This window comes from Magnolia sinica, chromosome 2, assembly GCF_029962835.1.
Source record: "Magnolia sinica isolate HGM2019 chromosome 2, MsV1, whole genome shotgun sequence".
NCBI lineage: Eukaryota > Viridiplantae > Streptophyta > Magnoliopsida > Magnoliales > Magnoliaceae > Magnolia > Magnolia sinica.
In genome coordinates, this window is record NC_080574.1 from 106,714,997 (window position 1) to 106,741,642 (window position 26,646).

The 26,646-nt window shown below is 40.9% G+C and overlaps 1 protein-coding gene across 1 annotated transcript in view; it reads left to right on the forward strand.

Annotated features, from left to right (window-relative positions):
• Positions 1 to 25,955, forward strand: part of LOC131237349 (5'-methylthioadenosine/S-adenosylhomocysteine nucleosidase-like) — a 78,580-nt gene extending 52,625 nt beyond the window's left edge. The window contains exons 7-8 of the mRNA XM_058235060.1: positions 18,016 to 18,108; positions 25,482 to 25,955. Coding sequence (XP_058091043.1) covers positions 18,016 to 18,108; positions 25,482 to 25,679 — 291 coding nt within the window. The 3' untranslated portion in view covers positions 25,680 to 25,955. The remainder of the gene's footprint in view (positions 1 to 18,015; positions 18,109 to 25,481) is intronic.
• Positions 25,956 to 26,646: the final 691 nt, after the last annotated feature.

A 26,646-nucleotide genomic window follows, 5' to 3' on the forward strand; every position in this document is an offset into this window, starting at 1 on the left:
GCATATCCAAATCTTAGGTGGACCACACCATAGGAAACGTTAGGGACTGAACGCCTACTGTTGAAAACTTCTTGGGGGCCAAAGAAGTTTTGGATTAAGTTGATATTTGTGGTTTCCCTTCATCCGAGTCTGTATGACCTTATGAACGGGTTGGATGGAAAATAAACATCATGGTGGGCCCTAGGAAGGTTTTAATAGTGGGCGCCATTGTCCCCATTGCTTTTTGTGGTGTGGTCCACTTGAGCTTTGGATTTGCCTCATTTTTGGGCTCATGCCCTAAAATGATCTAGCAAAATGAATGGATGGTTGGTGTAAATTATAACATATACATAATGGTGGGGCCCACAGAACTTTGCCACGTCAACACAATACCGTTCTAGTTGTTGTTTTACACTACGCAATCCAAGTCCGGTTTTTCATCTCATTTAGAAACAATTGTTCATCAAACCCGAGGACATGCAAAGTATACTTAGGTGACCATGGTTCAATGATCCAGGTTACTGGTGTGTTGGACTCCACCTTGCATTGACTATGCCCCTAAAAACTCCCTGATCGTAGGTTTTTAAGCACTGATGTAGGCCTCGTTTTTCAGATGAATATTGATGCTCCCTCACCCATTTATTAGGAGGCCAAGATTTGTCTAGTTGGGATTTATCCCTAAGGAGTAGATTTTTGGGTATTAGGAATCTATGGTGGACCCGATAGATTAATGGCCTAGATTACTGAATTAGCCTAGATTACTGAATCATGGGCCACAATTTTACAAACTGGAAACCCCTGTATAGGGTGCAGTGGAAGGACTTATAATTCCTCATTGAATGCTTATTACTTTTCTTATCCTTTGATTGATAGAGTGTGTGTGTGATCTAGTGTTCAATCCCTAGTAGTGTTGCCTTTCAAAAATAAAATAAAATAAAGAAATAAAGAGTTAAATCGAGAGTCCAGAGATATGATGTGATGTCGGATCTGCGTTTCCATTTTCTTCGACCGAAGTGGATTGCACCACTGGTGACAAGACTTTATGGGGCCCCATCATGATGTATGTGTTTTATTCATTTCGTCCATCCGTTTTGCGGACTCATTTTAGGGCATGAGCCTAAAATTGAAGCATATCCAAAGCTCAAGTGGACCACACCATAGGACAAAGTGTGGATAATGACGTTCACCATTGAAACATCTCTAGGGCCCACAACAATGGTTATTTGGCATCCAACCTGTTCATAAGGTCACACATACCTTGGTGAAGGGAAAACACAAATATCAGCTTGATCCAAAACTCTTATGGTCCCCAAAAAAGTTTTTAAGAGTAGGTATTCAATCTTCATTATTTCCTTTGGTGTGGTCCACCTGACATTTGGTTCCGCTTCATTTTTTAGGCTCTTTCCCTAAAATGAGGTGGCAAAATGGATGGACATTGTGGATATATCGCACATACATCAAGGTGGGCCCACAGTCAGGGCCTTGCCCACTAAGCTATCACCCCACCCATGTCCATAAATAGGGGCATTGTCGCCATTTACAAAATACTTGCTAAATCGGAATTGTTTGGCATTAACATAGATGAAGATGAGCTGGAGAGTTTTGCCGCTATTTTTGGTTGTAAGTCCGGGTATTTCCCTTCTATTTATCTCGGGCTGTCGTTATGTATTGGAAAGCCGGCGGTTCATCTTTGGGACAGGGTGATTGAGAGGGTCGAGAGGAGATTGGCTTGTTGGCAAGGCCAATATATTACGATGGGGGGTTGCTTAACCCTTATCAAGACGGCGTTCTCAAACATGCCCATATATTCTATGTTCCTCTTCAAGTGTCCTACTTCAGTGCTTGCTAGACTAGAGAAGTTAAGGCGTGACTTCTTGTGGAGGGGAGCAAGTGAAGGAAAAAAGTTTCATCTTCTTAACTGGGACGAAGTTTGCAGGCCTATTTCAGAAGGAGGGGCAAGGATTGTACCTTTGTGAGCCATGAATATCCCGTTGCTTGGTAAGTGGATTTGGAGATTCGGAGTGGAGAGGAAAGGCCTTGGAGAGTTGGTGGCCGCTAAGTATGGGACACAGGAAGGTGGATGGTTTGTGAGAAGGTCATCCATGTATCGGGCTTCTGCTATGTGGAAAGCAATCGCGACGACTGAGCAATTTTTTTTGGAAATGTATATTCTGTGGTTGGGGACGGGCTTTGCACTCTCTTTTGGGTTGAAGTTTGGTGCAGTGACTCGGCGTTGCAAGTTACTTCCCTAGTATTGCTCATCTTGTGCCCGATCGATTCGTTGTGGTAACGGATTTTTTCTCCATTGTTGCTGGCTCCATAGTTTGGGCCCCTCCATGTAGGAATCTCACAGATGTAGAAGTTGGGGAGTATGCTAGCCTGCTGGATGTTCTTCGGAGTGACAAGATTGATGTGCAGGAGGTTGATGCCTTTTCGTGGGCAGCCAACCCATCTTGCAGATTTTCTATCAAGTCTCTATTCACGTTGGGCCTTTGAGCTGGCTTCCCTCTCATCCATTCCATCATTGGTTTTATGGCGCTCCCCCTCGTGTTGCGGTTTTCCCGTGGTTAACTTGTCGGCAGAGGATTTTGACGATATACAATTTGCAAAAGAGGGCCATGGTTGTTCCTAACATCTTGCCTTATGTGTTTGGCTAGGGAGGAGACTATTGACCATCTGTTCATCCATTGTGCCTTCGCTGACAAAGTGTGGACTGTGGAGTCACTTATCGAAGTTCAGAACAGATTGGGTGATGCTGGCTTCAGTGGGGGAAACTTCTGTGGGCATGGCATTGGGGTGGAGCCAGGAAGATCAGGAAAACGTAGTGGTGGCTGCTAATTATGGCCCTTTTTTTTTGGGGCCATTTGGGGAGCCAGGAATGCTTGTTGCTTCAGGAACGTTCCTGCGATGGTGGGCGATGTCATTATGAGAGCGCAAGCTCTCTTAATGGAGTGGTCCTAGTTGTTGTAGGCCTTCTAGGATTTTGTTTTGCGCCCTTTGGCGTTGGGTTGGTGTATTCTTTGCTCGCTTTTGGTGAGCTTTTCTTAATAAAGTGGTTGTTATCCTTAAAAATATAAAAAATACAGTCGTGTCAAAATCCTATGATTTACGATTTAAGTTGAATCTTAAGCAAAAACAAATTGAATCTCACCTTTGAATCCCTTTTTATATGAATCCTACGATTTTATGATTTGAATCCCTACAATTTACTATTCAAATCTTGATTTACAAATCAAATTATACTTGCTTTCTTCTATTTTAAGCTTCACTTGGCTTTCATTTTATGTTTTTAAATTTGTGGGGGCTTTAAGAATCATCTAGAAAAGACCTTTCAAAAAATAAAGAAAAAAGAATCGTTTAGAAAAGGTAAATTATTTTTTTCATCTTTATAAGAGATTAGATGATATATGTTCTCTTCAATGTTAAATCGTAGACCTAGTTTATTTTATTTTATTTATTTATAAAAATGATTTCTTACTTTCTAATTGGTCGAAACACCAAATTAGTGTATGACTTATATAGAATGTTTTTATCGATGGTTACAATCATGTTGACTTATATGCAGTGTTTTAAATATCGACACTATCGACTGATATTATCGTTATTGGCCACTGTCGACACGAAACCCTCAGAAATACCAAACATTTCTAGAAATCCTTGTATCATGCACTATATCGCATGATATCGCATTATATTTTGCGATATTGCCAATATTATCATATTTCTCGTGTTTTACTGGGGGATTTTATCATTTTTTCGATGCTTAAGTACCCGAAAAAATCAAAACAAATAAAATAACAAAGGGGATAGGCTTTCAATCCATGTAAGAGAGGGGATTTCAGTGCTTGTAGAAGCAGATTGCGTGATTGGATGTAGAATTTGGTGGGCCATGATCGACAGTGGCGAAAAAAATCTCGAATTCTCTGTTTTTTTCTTCGAATAGATGATAGATTGAAATTGCAAAGGCGATTTCAGCAACAACTCTGCAAAAATCCTGGAGATTTGGAGTTTGGGTGAGAGATTTTAGGGTTTTGGAAACTTTTTTGTTTAAAAATGGCTTCGGAAGCCCTTTTACAGGGCTGTGGATTGTGTATTATCCCCACCAGGTCTGTAGTTAGAGACAGACGGTCCTGTTGGGGGCTTTGTGGGGTCCACTTTGATGTATATGTTTTATCTAATCCGCCCATCCATTCTAGAAGATCATTTTAGGGCATGATTAAAAAAATGAGACGTATCAAAGGCTAAAGTGGACCACACCACAGGAAGTAGTGGAGATTGAACGCTTACCGTTGAAAACTTCATAGGGCCCATCGTGATGTTTATTTGCCATCCAACTTGTTAATAAGGTCACATAGACCTGGATAAAGGTAAAAACTAAATATCAATTTGATCCAAAACTTTTGTCATTGCAAAAAAGTTTTCAATGGTAGGCGTTCAATCTCCACTGCTTCCTGTGGTGTGGTCCACTTAACCCTTCAATCTGCCTCTTTTTTTAGATCACGCCTTAAAATGACCAGTGAAAATGGATGGATGGCATGGATAAAACATATACAACATAGTGGGCCCCATAAATCCCTCGACAGGTCCGCCCGCCTCTTACTACATCCCGATGGGGTTAGTATCCAATCAACGCCCTTTTTACGGGAGATGATTAGTTGTTACCCTAGTAACATAGGTTATTACCTTTACGGTGGGGCTGATTTAGTTTATATTGATGGGGTTATTACCTTTACGTCCATCCATTTTTCCAGCCCATTTTAAGATGGGGTCCCAAAAGTTAAGCAAATCTAGATCTCAGGTGGACCACACCACATGAAACAATGGTGATTGAGTGTCACACCATTATAAATTCGAAAGGGCCCATCGTAGGTTTTCTTAATGTTTATTTGCAATCCAACCTGTTGATAATGTGAAGAAGATCATAATGAAGGGAAAATACACAGATCATCTTGATCCTAAACTTTTGTGGCCCAAAAAGAGTTTTTAATGGTCATTCATCTCTGTTTCTCCTGGTATGGTCACCCTAAGATTTTGATCTTCTTAAGGTTTGGGATCGCACCGTAAAATGAGATGCAAAAATAAATGAACGGTGTGGATATACAAAAAATACATGAAGGTGGGCCCCACACGGTTAAGAGTAACATCCACTAAGGTGTTACTTGGGTAGCAACTAATTTGCTCCCCCTTTTATGTGTGACTTTCTTGTGCGCAGTTGCAATTGCAAGTCGACGTGCTCCATGGACCCCACTATGATGTCATGTGTTTTTAATGCAAGGGCATTTTCACACCGGGCTCGAGTGGGGTAGCCCGTGGGATGTAGGGACACACTCGGGGTGGGTAACCCATGTGATTTTGGAGCCCACGGGGAAGGTCTCGTGTTCGAGACTCCTCACCAGGGGTGATTAATACGCATTTCACACCGGGCTCGAGTGGGGTAGCCTATGGGATGCGAGGACACACTCAGGGTGGGTGGCTCGTGTGAGGCGGTACCCATGTGATTTGGGGCCCACAAGGGGGGTTCGGCCGAGGTTCTAACCCATGCGATGTGGGGTCTGGGCTATAAGATAAAGGGATCAATTCACCATACTCTAACAGTTCGAGCTTTTAGAGCAACTAGTTAATTGTCCTGCATCAAATTGGTATCAGAGCGGGAGGTCTCGTGTTCGAGACTCCTCACTGGGGGTGATTAATGCAGGGGCATTTTCACATCGGGCTCGAGTGGGGTAGCCTGTGGGATGATGGGACACACTGGGGGTGGGTGACCCATGTGATTTTGGGGCCCACGGGGGAGGTCTCGTGTTCGAGACTCCTCACCGGGGGTGATTAATGTGCATTTCACACTGGGATCGAGTGGGGTAGCCTGTGGGATGCGGGGACACACTCGGGGTGGGCGGCCCGTGTGAGGCGGTACCCATGTGATTTGGGGTCCACGAGGGGAGTTCGGCCAAGGTCCTAACCTATGCAATGTGGGGCTTGGGCTATGAGATAAAGGGATTAATTCGCCATATTCTAACAGTTCGAGCTTTTAAAGCAAGTGGTTAATTGTCCTGCATCAGTTTTATCTGCACCGTCCATCTATTTTGGATGATTAATTTAGGGCATGAGCCAAAAAATGAGGTAGATCCACATTTTAGGTGGACCACACTAAAAAAAACCAGTGGTGATTTAACGATTAACATTAAAAACTTCTTTGGCCCACAGTAACGTTTATTTGCCATCCAACCAATTTTTAGGTCCCGTTGATTTATCACATAAGATCTGGATGAAGAGAACCAAATATCAGCTTGATCGAAACTTTTGTCGCCCCCAAAAAGTTTTTAATGGTGGCCATTGAACGACAACCTGTTTAGTGTGGTGTGGTCCGCCTCAGATTTGAATCTGCCTCATTTTTTGGCCCATGCCCTAAAATGATTTGCCAAAATGAATTGACGGTGTAGATGCACCATCTTATATCTAGGTGGCCCCATGGTCAAGGTCTCACCCAATGCGATGGTCGACCATGATTTGAGGAAGCGGATTGCGTAGTGGGCATGGATTTGGGGAAGCCGATTAAACTCTTTGGGGCCCACCTCGATGTATGTATTGCATATCCACACCATCCATCTGTTCGGGCTACTTATTTTATGGCATGGTCCCAAAAATGAAGTAGATACAAGTTTCAACTGGACCACACTACAAGAAACAATGGTCAATGATCTCCCACCATTAAAAACTTCCTAAGGTCCATCGTAATGGTTATTAAACATCCAACCTGTTGATAAGTTCATTCAGACTTGGATGAAAGGAAATAATAACCTTCCCCAATTAGTTGGAATGAGGCTTAGATTATGATAAATAATAAACTGACTAAAATAATGACTTAAAGACTAAATTTATGGACTTCTGGATCAGTGGCTTGATTGAACCACATGTTGGGTACATTAGACAGGTCCACCCTGTTGGCCAATAGATCTATTGGATCACCATCAGTAACCCTAAAAAATGGTTGGATAAATATTTGAGGCCAAGTTCACTGATCAATCAGATTGTGGGGCCAATTCCTTTTTGGATAGATCATGAGGTTCGCTCTTCATCATAGCCACTATGCATCATTCCTTCCTAGTTTTGAAGATTCATCCTCAATTTAGAACTGTTAAGTCTGTAATACATGTCCATCGTGCTATTGTCGGCTTTGGGGGGTTTCAATCTACTTTGCTAGCTCGCCTTGATCATTAGTGCGCATTGTTGCTTATTTTGTCCGATACAAACATAATGTGATGTTGTATCCTCCTCCTCACCTTTAATCCCTCAGATCTTGAATCGTCAGTGTATATTGTTTGGGCAAGATGAACAAGTTCATATTTGTTAATTGGACCGTTGATCCATCCATTAGTTATTCTCATAAATCTATTTGTCAATTACTCTCGAGATTTATACAAGGATCTTTCTTTTGATTTGGTCATTAATCCAAAATTGATCCATCAAATAGTTCTTTAGTCAATCTAGCCAGTGATCATATATATATATATCTTTCATATATGGATAATAGATCTATGGATCCATCCATATATTCATGCATTGGTGCTTTTGGAGGTTTCCCAGGACTAACGTTCTTATCCATCTGCATATCAATCTTTGCTTCATCCATTTATTCTCTTGTACTTTTTCATCTGAAGGCTTCATGGGACTGGTGATCTTCTCAGTAAGTAGCTTCATGATGAACTCTGTTTTGTCTATCTTAAATGAGTACATAGTCTTCTCCACATCATGAATGACGTTTCAGTCTTGTATCCATAATAATCAAAGATGCATATCATAGTGGTCCATTAGATTGACAATGCACGAACCTCTTCAAATTACTCTTCTCCAAGTGAATATGACACAAGGTACCATTGATTTGGGAGTTCTTAGCACTTTGGAAGGTAAAGTAAAGTTTGATAGTTTCTTTATTGCCTCCTCAGATATTGAAGTTCTCAACATTGTTTCCATTGATTACCATCCAAATGACTTTCTCTATGCCATACATCATCATCATCATCATCATCTAAGCCTTATCCCAACTAATTTAGGTTGGCTACATGAATCCTTTTCCGCCATTTCACTCTAGCAAGGGCCATAACTTTAGTTAGATCATAGGTCATCACATCTTTTCTTAGTATATCCACCCATGTCCTTTTGGGCCTTCCCCTTGCCCCTTTAAAGCCTTTACCTTGTATCAACTCACTCTTAACCGGAAGAGTTCTTGGTCTTTGTTACACATGACCAAACCGTCTAAGTCTATTGTCCCTCATCTTGTTACCTATTGGTACTACTTCGAAATTCCCTTGAATGCATTTATTTCTAATTCTATCATTGTCTTACCACACATCGATCTTAACATCATCATTTCAGCTACACATCCTATGAACATGTGGTTCCTTAATTGCTTAACATTCCGTCCCCTAAAGCATGGCTGGTCTTATAGCCATCCTATAAAATTTCTCTTTTAGTTTGAGTAGTACGTGACGATCACATAAAACTCCAGAGGCACATATCCATTTCTTCCACCCCTCTTGTATTTTGATTTTGATTTTGATTTATTTATTATTATTATTATTTTTTTGAAGACACATTGTGTCCCCACCTCTTTTTTGAAGTGAGACTAATCCCTACAGATATACGCAATCACCCACAACAAGTGTATTAGGTAAAGCCAAATAAAAATAAAAATAAATAAATGTGGCTTTATATTTATGCCCTCCCATGTCTTATCAATCAAAACCATGTCATCTGCAAACAACATACACCATTGGATTTCTTCAGACAAATGCCTCAGTAATTCGTCCATAACCAATGCGAAAAGGTTTAGGCTTAATGCCGACCCCTGGTGCAAGACTAAAGTAATTGGGAACTCACTTGTCTCTCCACTAGTGGTCCTCACATTTGTTACTACTCCCTCATAAATATCCTTAATCATGTCAATATATTCTTTTGAAACTCCTTTTCTTTTCCAACACCCACTAGATTAACTACCTAGGGACCCTATCGTAGACTTTATCTAAGTCAATAAATACCATGTGGAGATCCTTCCTCATCTTCTTATATTTCTCTATCAATTGTCTAAGGAGGAAAACAACTTCAGTGATAGACCTCTCTGTCATGAAACCAAACTGATTTTTTGATACATTCGTCTCATGCCTTAGTCTTTACTCAATTACTCTTTCTCAAGGTTTCATAGTATGGCTAATAAGTTTAATCCCACGATAGTTAGTGCAACTGTACATGTCTCATTTATTCTTCCAAATAGGCACCTTAATACTTTTCCTCGATTTGTTTGGTATTTTCTTTGATCTTACAATCTTGTTGACCAATTTTGTCTACAAAAATAACCTAGTATCTTCCGCACACTTCCAAACCTATATTAGTATACCATTTCGTTCAAGGGCCTTTCTTGCTTTCAGCTTTTTTTTGAAGGATCTGTTTTCATCTTTTTCAATGCGTATCTCACTTCAAATATACTTATCCTATGAAAGTATCTATGGACTCCGACATCATTTGAGTTTATGATTCCTTTTATCTATCTCTTCGAGTGATTGTCATTTAACAAATTCTGAATAGCATTGTTTTCTCTTTTTAATTTCCACCACCTAGCTTTTGGACGCCTATTCATTTCATTAATTTCTTCCATCTCTTAGTGTAAACATCCATAGCTATTAACCTATATTGCATGGTCAAACTCTCTAGATATCACCTCACAGTCCTTGTTTATTGATTGTTTTGTCTTCCCAAGTAAAAAAGAAATCCATTTGGCTTATATAATCCACATTAGAAAGTTATTAAATGTTCATCTCTCCTTTTAAAGTATGTGTTTCCGAGAGTTAAATTGTATGCCATAGTTAAATCAAGGATAACTTTCCCTATCTCGTTTCTTCTCCCAAAACCATATCCTCCGTGTACTTTCTCTTATCCTCTACTTTCTTTTCTCACATGATCATTCAAGTCTTCTCCTATAAATCCATTTTCTTTGTTTGGATTTTCTTTCATTAGTCCATCCATATCCTCCCAAATTATCTCATGATTCTATCCCCTAACCCTACCTATGGTGCATATGCACTAATAACATTGATTATCTCATTTCCGAACACAAGTTTTATTAATAAAATCTTATCACTTACTTTCTTAACATCTACAACTTCAACTTTTAAATCTGTATCTACCAATATCCCTACCCCATTTCTATTATTATCCTTTCTTATATACCAATGCATACATCTATCAATTTCTCTAGATTTGGCCCCTCTCCACTTGGTCTCCTGAACACAAGCTATGTTAACTCTCCCCCCTTTCATCATATCTACTAGCATCATACTCGTCAATGTTCCTATATTTCATGTGGCAAGACAAATTGACCTTGCTATGGTACCAAAACTTCTCTTGGACTAGCTTCTTTAACCGCACATGTCCAAAATGGTGCAAGAGCCCTTGCCTACTTCTCACAACAACTAGGTGATTTTATGACCCATCGTTTCCATGGGACACCCTAGCCAACCCTTGCTCATTTCCCACTGCATCCGGGGTTCTGATGCAGTGTGTCTATTATAGGGAATGCCCTAGCTTGAAATTGGAATGTCGTATTGTTTGTATTCATGTTGGAAAATTTGGCATAAGTTTGATACCAGCTGCCAACCTGACACAACCCTCCTTTATTTGGGTTGGGTACTAGCAATGCGAGCATAAAACTCCCACATGCACAATGTAATAGACTACTATATAGGTTGATTACAATCAAGCACTATTAGATAGTCTATTACATAAGCTGATTACAATTTATAGTCAATGGATTTTTCTATATACCATACATCTAGCCCTAAATGGATCAACCTGTGAACTAATTGCGCTTTGCATACATTTTGTTTATCCCAAAGAATTGACCTTGTTATGATACCAAAGTTGATGTAGGACAAATGATTGAATCAACATAGACAACATCCTTACCAAAGAATAATCTGTTACACCACTAATACATGTTCGGGGGGAAAAAAAAAAAAACATATTTGGGATCCTCACATTTTTTAGGAATTTACTGATAACTTTTTGAACACCCTCCCTCGTGTTGGGCAGTGAAATATGTGACATGATATTGGGCCCTCGTGTGGCCAAGTGGATTATACATTGCATTATATGATTATTGGGCTGCCCATCTATGCGATGAGGTGTTGAGACCCAAGGTTTTATGATGCGTATTGCTAGGCGGCCCATCTACACGATGATGTGATGGTATCCGTGGTTTTGTGATGTGTATTGCCTGGCGGCCCATCTACACGATGAGGTGATAGACCCAAGGTGTTGGCAAGTGGCCCATCGTATTCCCCCGATGTGGTGGCGACCCGATGAGTAGTTTGGATGTTTGGCGATGGCCACCGTGTTAGTCTAACCAAATTCATGAATGATTCGATCTAGACTTGGAACCATACAGACGCCTTAGGGGACGTAGGAGTAACCTTCTTCTGTGTGCAAAAGTCCAACTTTCCTAGCTTAGGGAGGCTATTGGGTCCCTAGGGTACAATACCCATCAGTTGTCCCAATTGGCCATTAGCAAGCCCCTATCTTCATGTGCATAGGTGCTGGGAGCAGGGAAGAGAGTGTGGCGAATCTACCGTAGGGAAATAGCGAATTGCGCCTATCTCCCGATTCTATCAGGAGGGATGTGAGGCTGTCCCCCCCCGTTGGCTAAGTGAAATATGTCATATGATATTAGGCCCTCGTGTAGGTCAAGTAAACTATGTGATATGAAATTGGGCCCTCGTGTAGGTCAAGTAAACTATGTGATATGAAATTGGGCCCTCATGTGGCCAAGTGGATTACACGTTGCATTATATGACTGTCAGGCGGGCCATCTATGCAATGAGGTGACGAGACCTGAGGTTTTATGATGTGTATTGCCGGGCGGCCCATCTATGCAAGGAGATGACATGACCCGAGGTTTTGTGATGTGTATTGTCGGGCGGCCCATTTACACAACGAGGTAGCGGACCCGAGGTGTTGCCAAGTGGCTCATTGTATTCTCTCGATGTGGTGGCAAGACTCGACGAGTAGTATTGGGTATTTGGTGATGGCCCTCATGTTGGTCTAACCGAATTTGTAGATGGTTCGATCTAGACTTGGAACCATACAAATGCTTTAGGAGATGTAGGAGTAACCTTCTTCTGTGTAAAGAAGCTCCACCTTCCTAGCTTAGGGAGGCTATTGGGTCCCTAGGATACGATATCCGTTAGTTGCCCCAATTGGCCATTGAGAAGCCCCTTGTCTTCATGTGCATACTTGCTGGGAGCAGGGGAGAGAGTGTGGCGAATCTACCTTAGGAGAACAGTGAATTGTGTCCATCCCATGATTCTACTAGAAGGGATGTGAAGTTGTCGTTAATGTTATTATTTGGAGTATTTGGAGAGATTGTACCGCATGCATCTATACATTTACATGCATGTTATATTCCATCCGCATTTATTCATACATTACTCACTCGGGTTGGTAGATGCGCACCCTAACTTTTCTAGTGGCTGGCAGTGCGTCTGTGCGCCTGTCTCGGTTATCCGCTTGTAGGTAACCTTCGCACCCATTGTAGTATCGCGATACCCCACAACTCTTCTGCATACGAGTGTGCATCGTCTGAAGCCCTAGAGTTGGACTCATACTGTCTGTGCGCAGTACACACCTAGGTGACCCGAACCCTGAGACCTCGAATACTCCGCCATATCGACCGTTACGTCACCCTGATCGTGGAGGTACCATACATTCATTCGTGCTGTGATCCGTTTGTGAGATACATCGCGAAGAACCTAAGAAATGTAAGTGTGCGAAGAACCACACATACACGCAGCTCATATGGGCTTGGGCCCATAGCCCACGAGCCATTCTACAAAGCCATTCCATGGTTTAGTGGAATATGTCAACACTCTCCACCCACTTAACCCACGCATCACCATGATGTCTTGGTCCACTCACTACACATACATTACATGCACATGACACCTCACCACACTCATACCAAATGCACATTTTTCATGTGATACCTCACCTAGAGCCCTCTCTCTTTGTGACACATCACCCTCATTTGCATGAGCCATGCCCATGCAATGCCAACATGCCCTACTAACTAATGCAATGCCAACATGCCCTACTAACTAGCTAACCTAAGTAAACTAACCATCTCCCTTAAGGGTTATCTCTCTACACAAAAGGGGGCTAACCATGGTGGTTAGCCATTTCTAGCAAGAAAATTTCCAGAGAGAGAGAGAGAGAGAGAGAGAGAGAGAGAGAGAGAGAGAGGAGGAGGAGGAGTAGGAGGAGGTGGGCCACCATTGGAAAGGAAGATCCAAGCCATCCAACCTTAAGGTGGTTAGATCTATTCTTTCTATTCCTTCCTTTGTTTTCTATTTGTATATTAAAGTAGGCCCATAACTCATAGGTCCTAGGATCAACGACCTGGTATTAGAGCATGATCTTGGTAAAACCTGAACATGGGACTATCGTTTGAGAACTGAGTCAAACTTGAAGCAGGATTCTCGGTGTGATAACCTCGATTGAAGAATAGGAATCCTGTTTGATTTGGAACTTAGAAACTATAAAAGTAGGATTCTCGGTTTGCGAAGCTAGTTGGAATCAGGATCCCTATGTACAAAACTTAGAGATGATGAATCTCAAGAATCCTGGCATGTGAACTTAGCCAAGTTAGGATTCCCGATCGGAGAATGTAGAAATCCTGAACTGTAGAACATAGCCTTTTCGCGACCTAAAGGGTCTCCATGCTTCTGAGTTTCGCTTATATTGGGAGCAAGTGGATTACACGTTGCATTACATGACTGTTAGGCGGGCCATCTATGCAATGAGGTGACGAGACCTGAGGTTTTATGATGTGTATTGTCGGGCGGCCCATCTATGCAAAGAGATGACGTGACCCGAGGTTTTGTGTTGTGTATTGTCGGGCGGCCCATTTACACAATGAGGTAGCAGACCCGAGGTGTTGCCAGGTGGCCCATTGTATTCTCTCGATGTGGTGGCAAGACTTGACAAGTAGTATTGGGTATTTGGTGATGGCCCTCATGTTGGTCTAGTAGATGGTTCGATCTAGACTTGGAACCATACAAATGCTTTAGGAGATGTAGGAGTAACCTTCTTCTGTGTAAAGAAGCTCCACCTTCCTAGCTTAGGGAGGTTATTGGGTCCCTAGGATACGATATCCGTTAGTTGCCCCAATCGGCCATTGAGAAGCCCCTTGTCTTCATGTGCATACTTGTTGGGAGCAGGGGAGAGAGAGTGTGGCGAATCTACCTTAGGAGAACAGTGAATTGCGTCCATCCCATGATTCTACTAGGAGGGATGTGAAGTTGTCGTTAATGTTATTATTTGGAGTATTTGGAGAGATTGTACCGTATGCATCTATACATTTACATGCATGTTATATTCCATCCGCATTTATTCATACATTACTCACTCGGGTTGGTAGATGCGCACCCTAACTTTTCTAGTGGCTGGCGGTGCGTCTGTGCGCTTTTCTCGGCTATCCACTTGTAGGTAACCTTTGCACCCATTGTAGTATCGCGATACCCCACAACTCTTCTGCATGCAAGTGTGCATCGTCTGAAGCCCTAGAGTTGGACTCATACTGTCTGTGCGTAGTACGCACCTAGGTGACCCGAACCCTGAGACCTCGAATACTCCGCCATATCGACCGCTACGTCACCCTGATCGTGGAGGTACCATACATTCATTCGTGCTGTGATCCGTTTGTGAGATACATCGCGAAGAACCTAAGAACGTAAGTGTGCGAAGAACCACACATACACGCACCTCATATGGGCTTGGGCCCATAGCCCACGAGCCATTCTATAAAGCCATTCCATGGTTTAGTGGAATATGTCAACACTCTCCACCCACTTAACCCACGCATCACCATGATGTCTTGGTCCACTCACTACACATACATTACATGCACATGACACCTCACCACACTCATACCAAATGCACATTTTTCATGTGATACCTCACCTAGAGCCCTCACAAAACATCACCCTCCTTTGCATGAGCCATGCCCATGCAATGCCAACATGCCCTACTAACTAGCTAACCTAGGTAAACTAACCATCTCCCTTAAGGGTTATCTCTCTACACAAAAGGGGGCTAACCATGGTGGTTAGCCATTTCTAGCAAGAAAATTTCTAGAGAGAGAGAGAGAGAGAGAGAGAGAGAGGAGGAGGAGGAGGAGGAGGTGGGCCACCATTGGAAAGGAAGATCCAAGCCATCCTACCTTAAGGTGGTTAGATCTATTCTTTGTATTCCTTCATTTCTTTTCTATTTGTATATTAAAGTGGGCCCATAACCCACAGGTCCTAGGATTGTCGACCTGGTATTAGAGCCTGATCTTGGTAACACCTGAACATGGGACTATCGTTTGAGAACTTAGTCAAACTTGAAGCAGGATTCCCGATGTGATAACCTAGATTGATGAATAGGAATCCTGTTTGATTTGGAACTTAGAAACAATAAAAGTAGGATTCTCGGTTTGCGAAGCTAGTTGGAATCGGGATCCCTATGTACAAAACTTAGAGATGATGAATCTCAAGAATCCTGGCATGTGAACTTAGCCAAGTTAGGATTCCCGATCGGAGAATGTAAAAATCCTGAACTGTAGAACATAGCCTTTTCGCGACCTAAAGGGTCTCCATGCTTCCGAGTTTCGCTTATTTGGTTATGTTTTCTTGGAAATTTTGAGGATGGAATTTTTGTAAAGGGGGTAGAATGTAACACCCTGTTTTTCTAGCGGCCGGCACCACATCTGTATGACTATCTTGGCTACCCTCTCGTAGGCAATCTTCGTGGCCATTGTAGTACCGTACTATCCCACACCTTTTCGTGCATGAGTGTACATTGTCTGGAGCTTTGGAGTGGGACTCAAACTGTCCGTGTGTAGTACGCACCTGGTGACCCAAACCCTGAGACCTCGAAACCCTTGCCATATTGGCTGCCACGTTGCCTTGATTGCGAAGGTGCCATCCGTTCGTCCATGCCGCGCTTTGTTTGTGAGATACGTCGCGAAGAACCTGAGAGTGTAAGTGCGTGAAGAATGGCTCAAATACACACCTCATATGGGCTTGGGCCCATGGGCCATTCGAGAAAGCCAATTCCATGACTTAGTGGAATATGTCAACACTCTCCACCCACTTAACCCACACATCATTATGATGTCATGGTCCACTCACCACACATGCATCACAATGTATATGACACCTCACCCCACTCACACCACAGGCACATTCTCCATGTGACACCTCACCTAGGGCTCTCTCTCCTGTGACACATCACCCTCCCATTCATGAGCCATGGCCATGCAATGTCAACATACCCCACTAATTAGCTAACCTAAATAAACCGACCCTCTCCCCTAACCAGGGGTTATCTCTCTACACAAAAGGGGGTTAACCATGGTGGTTAGCCATTTTTAGCAAGAAAAATTCTAGATGAGAGAGAGAGAGAGAGAGAGAGAGAGAGAGAGGAGGTGGGCTACCATTCGAGAGGAAGATCTGAGTCGTTCCACCTTAAGGTGGTTAGATCTATCCCTTGTATTTCTTCATTTATTTTCTTTTTGTATGTTAAAGTGGGCCCATAACCTATAGGTCCTAGGATTGACAACCAAATCAAACATGATTCTTGTTCTTCACTAGCGAGTCTTTCCTGTAAGCTGTAAGTATAAGAGGAAGCAATGGGATGACCTTATGAATGCTCAATGGGTAGTTTTATCAAGTGGCATAACACAACTAAATCAATGGCATAACACTGCCAGATCAGAGTATAGCGAAGGTAATTGTGTTATATCATAATCAAGTAGCGTTTGCAACTAAACAGAGTAGAGTGCAGATAACCACATATATGAGGTAAATAACCAAGAATGTTATTATCATGTTATAACTAGTATAGAATATAACCAACACATGGTGTGGTCGGGATAGTAATGCGCGATTTCGCAAGCTGTGGGGTTTAGCATAGAGAACTTCTATCCAAGTTAGTCCCATACACAATTTGGATAGCAAGTTTCAAGGTGGAAAACCCCTAATCTCAGGTTAGTCTCATACCCAACTGAAATTTTAGCCACTATGAATAAGCACTTGATAGTCTAGTTGCGCATCTACCAACCCAAGTGAATTATGTATGAATAGATGCGGATGGAATGTAACATGTGTGCACTGTCTCTCTAAATACTCCAAATAATAACATCGATGACAGCCTCACGTCCCTCTTGATAGAATCGGGGGATGGGCGCAATTCACCGTTCTCCTATGGTAAGTTTGCCACACTCTCTCGTGCTTCCAGCATGTATGCACATGAAGACAAGGGGGCTTCCCAATGGCCAATTGGGGTAACTGTCGGGTATCGTATCCCAGGGACCAATTGCCTCCTTAAGCTGGAAAGTCGGACTTCTTCACATAGAAGAAGGTTACTCCTACGTCTCTTGAGGTGTCCGTATGGTTCCAAGTCTAGATCGAACCATTCACGTATTTGGTTAGACCAACACGAGGGCCGTCACTAAACATCCAAACTACTCCTTGGGTCTCGCCACCACATCGGGTGAATACGATGGGCCACCCGACAACCCCTGGGTCTGTCACTTACTGGCTCATATTGTATTGAAAAACAAGTTGGACGATACTATTGTCTAATACCTTGCTCTCTATGAATAATGATTGGACATCTATCCCATTAAGTTCACTCATGTGAAAAGGTATGAGCCTAGCGTTGTAAACTATAAAATCTAACAAAAAAGAAAAATACTGATCAAAATGGACACAATTATTGTAGGAAGAAATTTATCCTTCATGATGAACTATGTGGCAATCCATTAAGCATAAGTTGTTTGAGGTGACTATATAAATGTGATCTAGAAGTGTTAGTACCTTTTGCATAATGCACACTTTTTTACTTTATGGTCAACCAACTTGTAGTTTATGTAAGTATTAGAGCTACCAAGATTTTTGATTAAAATGCGGGGTGTTAACATGTTTCATGATACTTCTATGCATGTCAAAGGTTGGGAAGTTGTCTACCGGTGATTCTTTGGATATGTCACCACATGATGAAGCGTCAATTCTGGCAAATGATACTTCAATTAAGGATATGGAGGTAATATTTCTTTGTATTCTATTTACTTTGTCATTACATCAAAATCAACATAAGCAATACGCTACCATCCATGGTCTAGTTGCACTATGCGTGTCTGAAGGCCCATGTTGTGGATCTTATCGCCCATCCTTTGGGAACCACTTGTGACATATGTCTCCAACATTGTTTAAATTTCAATCACTTGAGGTCTAGAATATTTTTTAAAGCTCTATTTTATAGGCTGGAGATCTTCAATTTTTTGTTGGCTTTTAGCAAGTCCTTTCTTTAATATGGAGTTAAATGAATTTTGTACAAGTTAAGGATGGTTCCTTTCATTTGTTCACGTACACATGCTTATGCGATGTTACATGCTTTAGTATCTCTAAGAGTTATTGCAATGGTGCTACAAATCATACTGCCAATATAGTAACTTTTAAGGGGCAAGTCAAAGGCTGAGATTAGGAACTTATAGTAACTTCTGTTTTGAAGTGATAAATAATAAATCAAGTGCTGAGATTGGGCAAAATTAGGGGCCAATAATTTAGATAGCCTTTTCTTTCATTATGGTTTTATATACTTGTAGGGTGGAAAGCGGTGTGTAGACAGACCTTATGAGGAGGGACTGGCTGGTATAGATTAAGATGAACTTAGCTCTTTTGCAAAAATGGCTTTGACGATCTGCGACTAAGGAAGACTCCCTTTGGTATAGGGTCATAGCTGAAAAGTATGGGTGCCAAGAAAGGGTGTGGGTGGTTAAGGATTATTCTCTCTATAGAGCGTAATGGATATGGAAAGGGATATCTAGGATTAAGCATATGTTTAGCACGGGGATTGGCTTTGCTATTGGCAATGGGGAGAGAATTTGCATTTTGGGAAGACGTGGATTGGAGAATCCTCTCTCCAACATGCGTTCCCTAGAATAGTTCATCTCTCCTTGGGTAGGAACATTATGGTATCTATGTGCTACTCTTACCTAGGCAATGCTGTGGTTTGGTCTCCACAATGCTGTAGGAACATGACAGATGACAAAGTGGAGGAGTTTGTGAGGCTCCTCAATTGTCTTTACTTTCGTATGCCGGTGTGGAAAGAAGGGGACATGGTACTATGGTTAAAGGAAAAATCTGGTTGCTTTTTGGTTCGGTCCTTCTAGGACTTGATGGAGAAGTAGAGTGAAAGGTTGTGAGATTATTACTGACCTGAGCCAAATACGTAGATGAAGAGACCTCAATCTAAGCGACATCCCTTAATAAAGCATCGTACTCACTTTTTGAGAGATGAACCACACCACCAGCTCATGGAACCACAGGTGAATTTGCTAATAGTACAACATTCCCAACAATATCCTTAGAATCCTTACCATATGTAATTATAGAATTAGTGGTTGGGCCTTGAGGACAACCATGAAATACCCAACAATAATCAACAATGTGTCCATATCTCCATAATAAGTGCACAGGTGATCCATACCACGATAACGACCTCAAACATCATCACAACCTTCTCTTCTTATACCTCTACCCTGGCCAGTACCAATATTATCAAAATTCCTGAAAATGTCACCAGGGCAAATTTATCAACTACAGTTGATCCTATAACTATACGATGCTTTTCATCTTGTAAAGGCAAAGTATATACACTGTTAAGTGAAGGTAAGGTAAGAGAACCAATAATTTGAGCTTGAATAAGCTTGAACTAATAATTAAAACGTGCCAACAATTCAAATATCCTTTCTTTTTTTAAACACTTCTTTTATATGCTTCTGCATCTGTAAAACTATTAAATTGAAGATCATCCTGGAAAGACAATTCCTACTACAAACTATGCATCTTAGCATAATAATCAGACACTAATCTCTCCCCATGTGTTAAATGACTAACCACCTGATACATATTATAAATTTGGGCCATATTATTCTGATCAACATGCAATTTATAAGCAGTCAACCAAATCTTATGAGCAGTGGACAACATAAAAAGTCCTTTAATTCCATAGAATTCAGGAGCCAGGACATGACAAACATATTGTTTGATTTTCATTTTCCATAAGAAGGATCGGTCATAGGAGGTTCTGATATACTGTCATCTATACGTCCTAACTTTTGTTTTCCTCCTACAAACATCTCAATAGCTTTTGACTATTGAAGATACTTGTTTGACTTAAGTTTATGAGTTGTAATATGCGACCCAAGATTTTCATAATGAACAATCAACCTCTTCATCTTGGAGGTGATGGGATCAACTGTCTCAGATGTTGATGATGAAGCTAGATTTAATTCCAAACAATTAAAAGATTACTAAATATTAAGGCTTCACACCAATTAATTCAATACATACACACACATGACTTCACACCAATTAATTCAATACACACGCATGCACGCATAGCGGAGAAGGGGATCTTACGGATAAATTCCACTAGATATAAACAAAATTTGATAATCTTCAATAAGAAAAACAAATCTCAAATACCTGATTGCAAGCAGCAAAAGAAATGCTGTAAATTAGGGTAACAAGAACCCAAAAAACTGTCCAAACGAAAATACCCAGCAAAACCTAGCTGCCACAAACCAAAAAAAAGAAAAAAAAAAAGAAAAAAAAAGAAAAAAAAAAAAAGAAGCTGAAAGAAAAACATCCCGAAATCCTGTTGAAAACTGAATGCCTAACAACCCTTTTAAATAAAATCAGAAACTGCCGCAAGATCCTTCATCGTTAATCACTTTCAATTACTGATTAAGTTGCAATGACTCTCAAACTGAGAGAAAAATCTAAGAAGAATAAATAAAAGAAGAGAAAAGAAGAAAAAAGAGAAGGTAAAGGGAGATCAAGAAGAGATGATGAGGAGAAAACCCTAGGAGCTTTTTGGCTCTGATACCATGTTAGAGAGAGGAAAAAAAGCCTTTGGAAGACACCAAACTTGAAGTAGGGCTGGATGTCCGACCCCTTGTGTATATTAAGTAATGTCCCAAATTGTATAAAATACCCTTGAAACTAAGGCCAAAAGTGGAAAAAGTAAAAGAAAGAAAAATAATAAAAGAAATAAGAGGAGAATAAGAGACAGCCCATGGTCCAGAGAGAGGGCCCACGGTCCAAAAATGTCTACACAATGCATTCTATGGGGCTTTGAGATTAAAAAAAAAAAAAAACTGAAATGTTGGTGGATTGTTAGATACATGTTGATTATTGTTCATGGATGATACAATACCTGGATGATACAAGACCCGATATGCTGATTTTAACCCTTGCCATGGATGGCGACATGCTTCGTGTATATAGTACCCTGACATAGTACTATATGATTTCTTTTATCTTACCACTTTCTCATGGAGAGGTGGTGATAGAACCATACTACTACATCTTCCATCGTGATTACCGAAATACCCTCCAGGCCCCTCTAACGTAACTTTGTTTCCAAGGTTACTTGTCTTTTGAATCTTAAGTTGTCAGTGAATCGTTTGGCCCTACAATGCTCATTATAATTTAGCATAGTTATAGTGAATAATAAAAAAATGAGTCTTTAGGCCAGCTTACATTTAAAAAATAAACAAAATAAAAATAATAAATAAGTGGAGTTTTTTCCCAAGGAGAATTACTTTTCTTGCAGAGGCTGAAAATTCTAGCAGGTAATCTTTCAAATTGCCTGTGGTGAGTGCAATTTCTCCTTCTTACAAAACCCTACTACCCTATGCCTACATCCAAGCCATGCAAAGGTGGGGTCCCAGCATGAAGATCAGCTGGTGCATAAATCAAGCTGGTTGATTCCTCAAGTGGGGCTTACCATAAAAAATCAGTGGACATGGAAGATATGGTCCAACACACAATATGGCCCGAGATGAACACATTGGCCTCATTTTTGTTGAAAATGTTCTCCATGATGGGGCCCACCTTTTTCATCACTAAAATGTCTGACATGTGACTGTTTCAAAAGCCACAACCTTTTATAGGTATTACTGAAACAGATTGGATTTATGATTAGTGAGAGGTCCTCTCAGTCAAATCCTTCCATTCTCTTACATCTCTTGGTGGGTAACCTAGAACCAAGGTTTGGGCGCTCCGGTTCCTCCAGGACATTTTGTTGGACAGCAGCAGTAGGTAAGCTATGTAATTACTATTCGAACAGCATTTGTGCGTCATCTGTAGAGCGGCAGAGTTGATTTAGCACTTCATCCATTGTATGATGGTAAGGATTTTTTTTGGCACTTAATTTTGTGGTACAAGTAAGGCCTTTTCAACGAAGGTTGAGAGGATTTTAGTGGTCGCAGGTGGTCATTTTGGTGGAAGGGCTTTGGGAAATGGCATCAGTCAACATATTGCGGGCAGTTGGAAAGAGAGTAAAATCTTAGGGATTAAGTGTCCATTGCACAATTAGTGGACATAATTACAATAACCATCATTTGTCCAGTAATATATTGTTCTAGGGAGCGAGTTTCATTGTTTGTTGGATTGAAAGGCAGACATTGGAGGGGAGGAGAGAAATAGTCTCGAAAGTCAGTTGCTTGATCAAGTGGTGCTTTTGAATGAAGTTTAATCGTAGGCCATTATCTGTTCTGGGGCTAGCCAATATTTGATTCTGTTTAGGGATGAAAAAGAATTAGAAATGCATCTTCAGGCCTTTTGGAGTTTCAGGTTCTAAGGAGGTGAAAGAATAAAGGGATTAAGTTATTCAAGGATTCTCTATAAGGGCTACTGAGTACTCACAGGTGCTAGGGGGGCTTGTTGCAGCCATCTCTTGTGCAATGAAGAGAAAGATGAGTTACTATCAAAGAAATTAGGGATCTTGTTTCAACTATCGAAATTGCATTCTAAAATGTGTTAAGAGAGGCGATGATGTTGCCAACACCTGAGCTATAGAACTGTTGAATCTCCTATTCTATATGCTGGTGATCTCTGCATGACCTTAGCTGGCACTCCTTTCAATCATTTTTTTGTGATATTTCACGAAAAGAAAAGAGAAGAAAAGAAAAAGGAGAGAAACTAATTGGGTGTTCTTAGGAGTAAATTATCTATTAAAGCAGTCCACATTGACCATCTCATATGCAGCGTAAAACTTGAAAACCTAAAGGATATCATGTAAATAATATCCTTTCCAACCCTACTTCCCTAATACATTGAGATCACTATTGGAAAAGATGGTGATTATATGTCACAGCATAGAGTGTTCATTGCCATTGTATACTTTAACGTATGTTTAAAAGCGTACCTCCACAGCCTGCATGTACTTCCATTTGTATTGTACATTTGGACCCTCTTGATGAGTGCACTGGCCAGATTCTTGGCCCAGCCATCTACATTGTATGGCCCACCAGATGCACATCTTGGATCCTGCTCATGCGCGCCATGTTGGCACATGTGGCAGTAGATACAGGAGCTGGCTTGTCCATGCATGTGGAAGTAGGAGACATGCACATGCAAACACAAGCATATAACTGTTTTAATTGTATGGAAACTGTTAGTCTGGAATTTTAGAGGTTGCCGGGTTGAGCAACACTTGGTGCGCTCATGTGTAGGTTACATGGCTGGGGTTCTATGCCGCAACTTGGGCATGTACATGTGTCGATTTCAGACACAAACATGATGTGTCAGACAAGGGAAGCCTTGAGACCCCAAAGTGTCTGTACTCGTATAAAATGATTTTCTCATTTGTATTACATTTACGAAAATTTCTGTTCATAAATATATACGATATAGAAAATTATATCTGCGTGACTAGAAATACATTATAATTATATATAAGGTATATAAATATTTTTGAGATACAAAAACAAAAGATGAATTTGGGGTCTTCTAGCTGTGTCAACATGTGTCTGACACATGCACTTGGCATGGCGTGTTGGACATGACAGCATTTCAGAAAACAGTCTCCTTCTCCCTGTTACAGTCCCCAGTTGAAGCCCCAAATAAGGGATTTGCAGGAGATGGGCTTGAGGTGGATGGGATGTATGGGTGTCAAACTCAATCAAGTTGCAAATACTTGATCAGGTCTAATGTTTTAAATATCGACGATATCGGCCGATGTATCCCATGATATATCTTGTATCCCACCTATGCGATATGAAATGCACAAGTAGTGCCGATATATCCCACATGTTCGATCTAGTAAGCATTTTCAATTTTTGATCCCATTTTTTTTTTTTGTGAAATTATGTTAAATCGGTGTCAAATTGTTACAAATCCATTAGTTCTTCATGTTTTGCATGAAACATCATGGAGTTGGAACTTTGATTTGATATCCATTGGTTATTCATGTTTTTTTTTTTTTTTTTTCAAAATTTTACTTCAACCAGCTGTCAATAGAGACTAATTTCGAAGTATTTAGGAGTATTTGATGAAATGATCATCACATACACTGATTTCGAAATTTGAGTGTAGGGGTTCCGATGTGGGGAAAATTCAAAATTTCCCAAATTGCTTGCAATGTTGCACTCCAAACATGAAATCAAGCATGTATGAGGTCTGATCTACTAATTTGTTAGGTCCTTGTCAATTTTTGGAAAATAAAAAATATTTTTTAATTAAAATGTTATTAACATAATTTTTTTCTTTTTCAAAAATTTCCCTTCAACCAGCTGTCAATTGAGACTAATTTTGAAGTATTTAGAAATGGTTGATGAAATGATCATCACATACACTCTAAATGTTATGCATACAATTTGAATATAGTTGCATCAGTTTAGTTAAACAACGCATAGCTTGGAACCCTATGCAAAGGAAACCTATTCTGTGCACTTCTTTTTTGAGATGTTATGAATTAAAAGTGTGTATTAAGGTCTTTTTAACAATCCCTGAAGTTTTATTGAAAAAATCAACCATTTTCCCAATGTTTCCCCACGTTTCCCAAAATGTGCGATAAATTACCCGGTACAAACAATATATCCTGTGCGATAACCGATATGTATCTATATCCCAAGGACACGATACGTAACGTGATACCGATATTTCAAACACTGATCAGGTCCATCTTATGTCAGTGATTGTTTTGGGACTTAGAATTTTCATCCAAAGGAAACAGTGGTCAAGTTTTCTGGTAGACTTGGCGAAGTCCTGCCTTTGCCAACTCATCCATGTCTTGTGTCTGCTTGTGGAGCTTTTAAACAATGGTTCATGGTGTCTATCATACTGAACGGAGCCATGTCAGGGGCTCACAACAATAGTATTGACACTGCACACAAACAATGATTAGAAAAAAGAAAAAGAAACAGCATGATTCTAGAGGGGGTGTTCTCTGCATTCTGGTCATTCCACGCTTTGCATGCATCTGAACCCATGCTGTGCAGCGGAGTGCACAGCATGCGTGCATGCTTATATTTGTGCCTTTCAATATATAAACTATAAATTCCCTGCCTTGCTGTTGCCTTAAGGTGACTATAACTAAACATTGAGTGAGTTGGTTCCTTTCAGGGAGCTGCTGTGGCATACGTGGCAGACCTCTTGTCAGTCCCAGCCATCTTTATAAAAGCTGTGACTGACGTTGTCGATGGGGATAAACCGACTGCAGAGGAATTCTTACAGAACTTGGTCACAGTGACAGCTGCGCTCGATCATGCAATCGTTCAAGTCGTGGATTTCATAAATGGCAAGTGTCTATCTGAACTTTGAGGATGCATTCATTATATACTCTGTGTGACACCCATTCCCATTTGGACTGCCCGATATGATTATTCAGCAAAGACCAGAACTCAGAAATGCCTACTTTTGCTAATATCATCAAGTCCAATGGGCTCCATCTCTGTGGCAGTTCTTTGGTTGTGATCTCTCATTGTAACTCCAACCAGATCTCTCTAAAAAACAAAAGGGATACATACAGTAACTACCATTTTTCCTCTTCTATTTTGTAACTCTTTTCAGCAAATCCTTTTTTGTGTTGTTTGTGCATCTTCTCCCTACATTTTTATTTGCTTGGTGCTTGGTGATATGCATCTCCTTTTCTTCAGTTGGTAGCTGAGGCATGTATATTTTTCCCTTCTTGATAGATTGGTGATAGATGCTTCCACATTTCCTTCTCCCTCCCTCCCTCCCTCAACAATTCTGCAACTTACCCATATTTATCTAAAACTTATTCAAATGGCTATAAAAACTTGTTCACACGCCTTTGAAACTTATGTTTGGGTGGTTGTCAGGGTGGCAATGGGTCAGATCGAGGTACAGGTCAGTGTCAGCCCAGTCCTGACCCATTAACTAAACAGGTCAAGAATTCCAGCCTAAACCTCCCCTGCGACCCATTGCCCTGTGGCCAGACCCAACCCACTTAAAGATTCATTAAAGCCGAGTCCATCCCAACCTGTCCCATTTAACTATTACCGGCTCATGCATAACTGACCAGACTCGACCCAGCACTGTGGTCAGACTCAACCCACTTAAAAATTCATTAAATCCGAAGAACGGTATATGGGCTAAAGGTATATATGCCCAGCCCTGCCTAATTAGTGCAAAAATGCAAATGTACTTGTATCATGATGCATCCATGCTCATCGTATTTAAATCTGTTTCAGGTTTAGGGTCGGGCTGGCCTAGCCAATTGATACCATATGAGCAGGTTGGGTTGGGTAGGGATCAACCAGAGCCT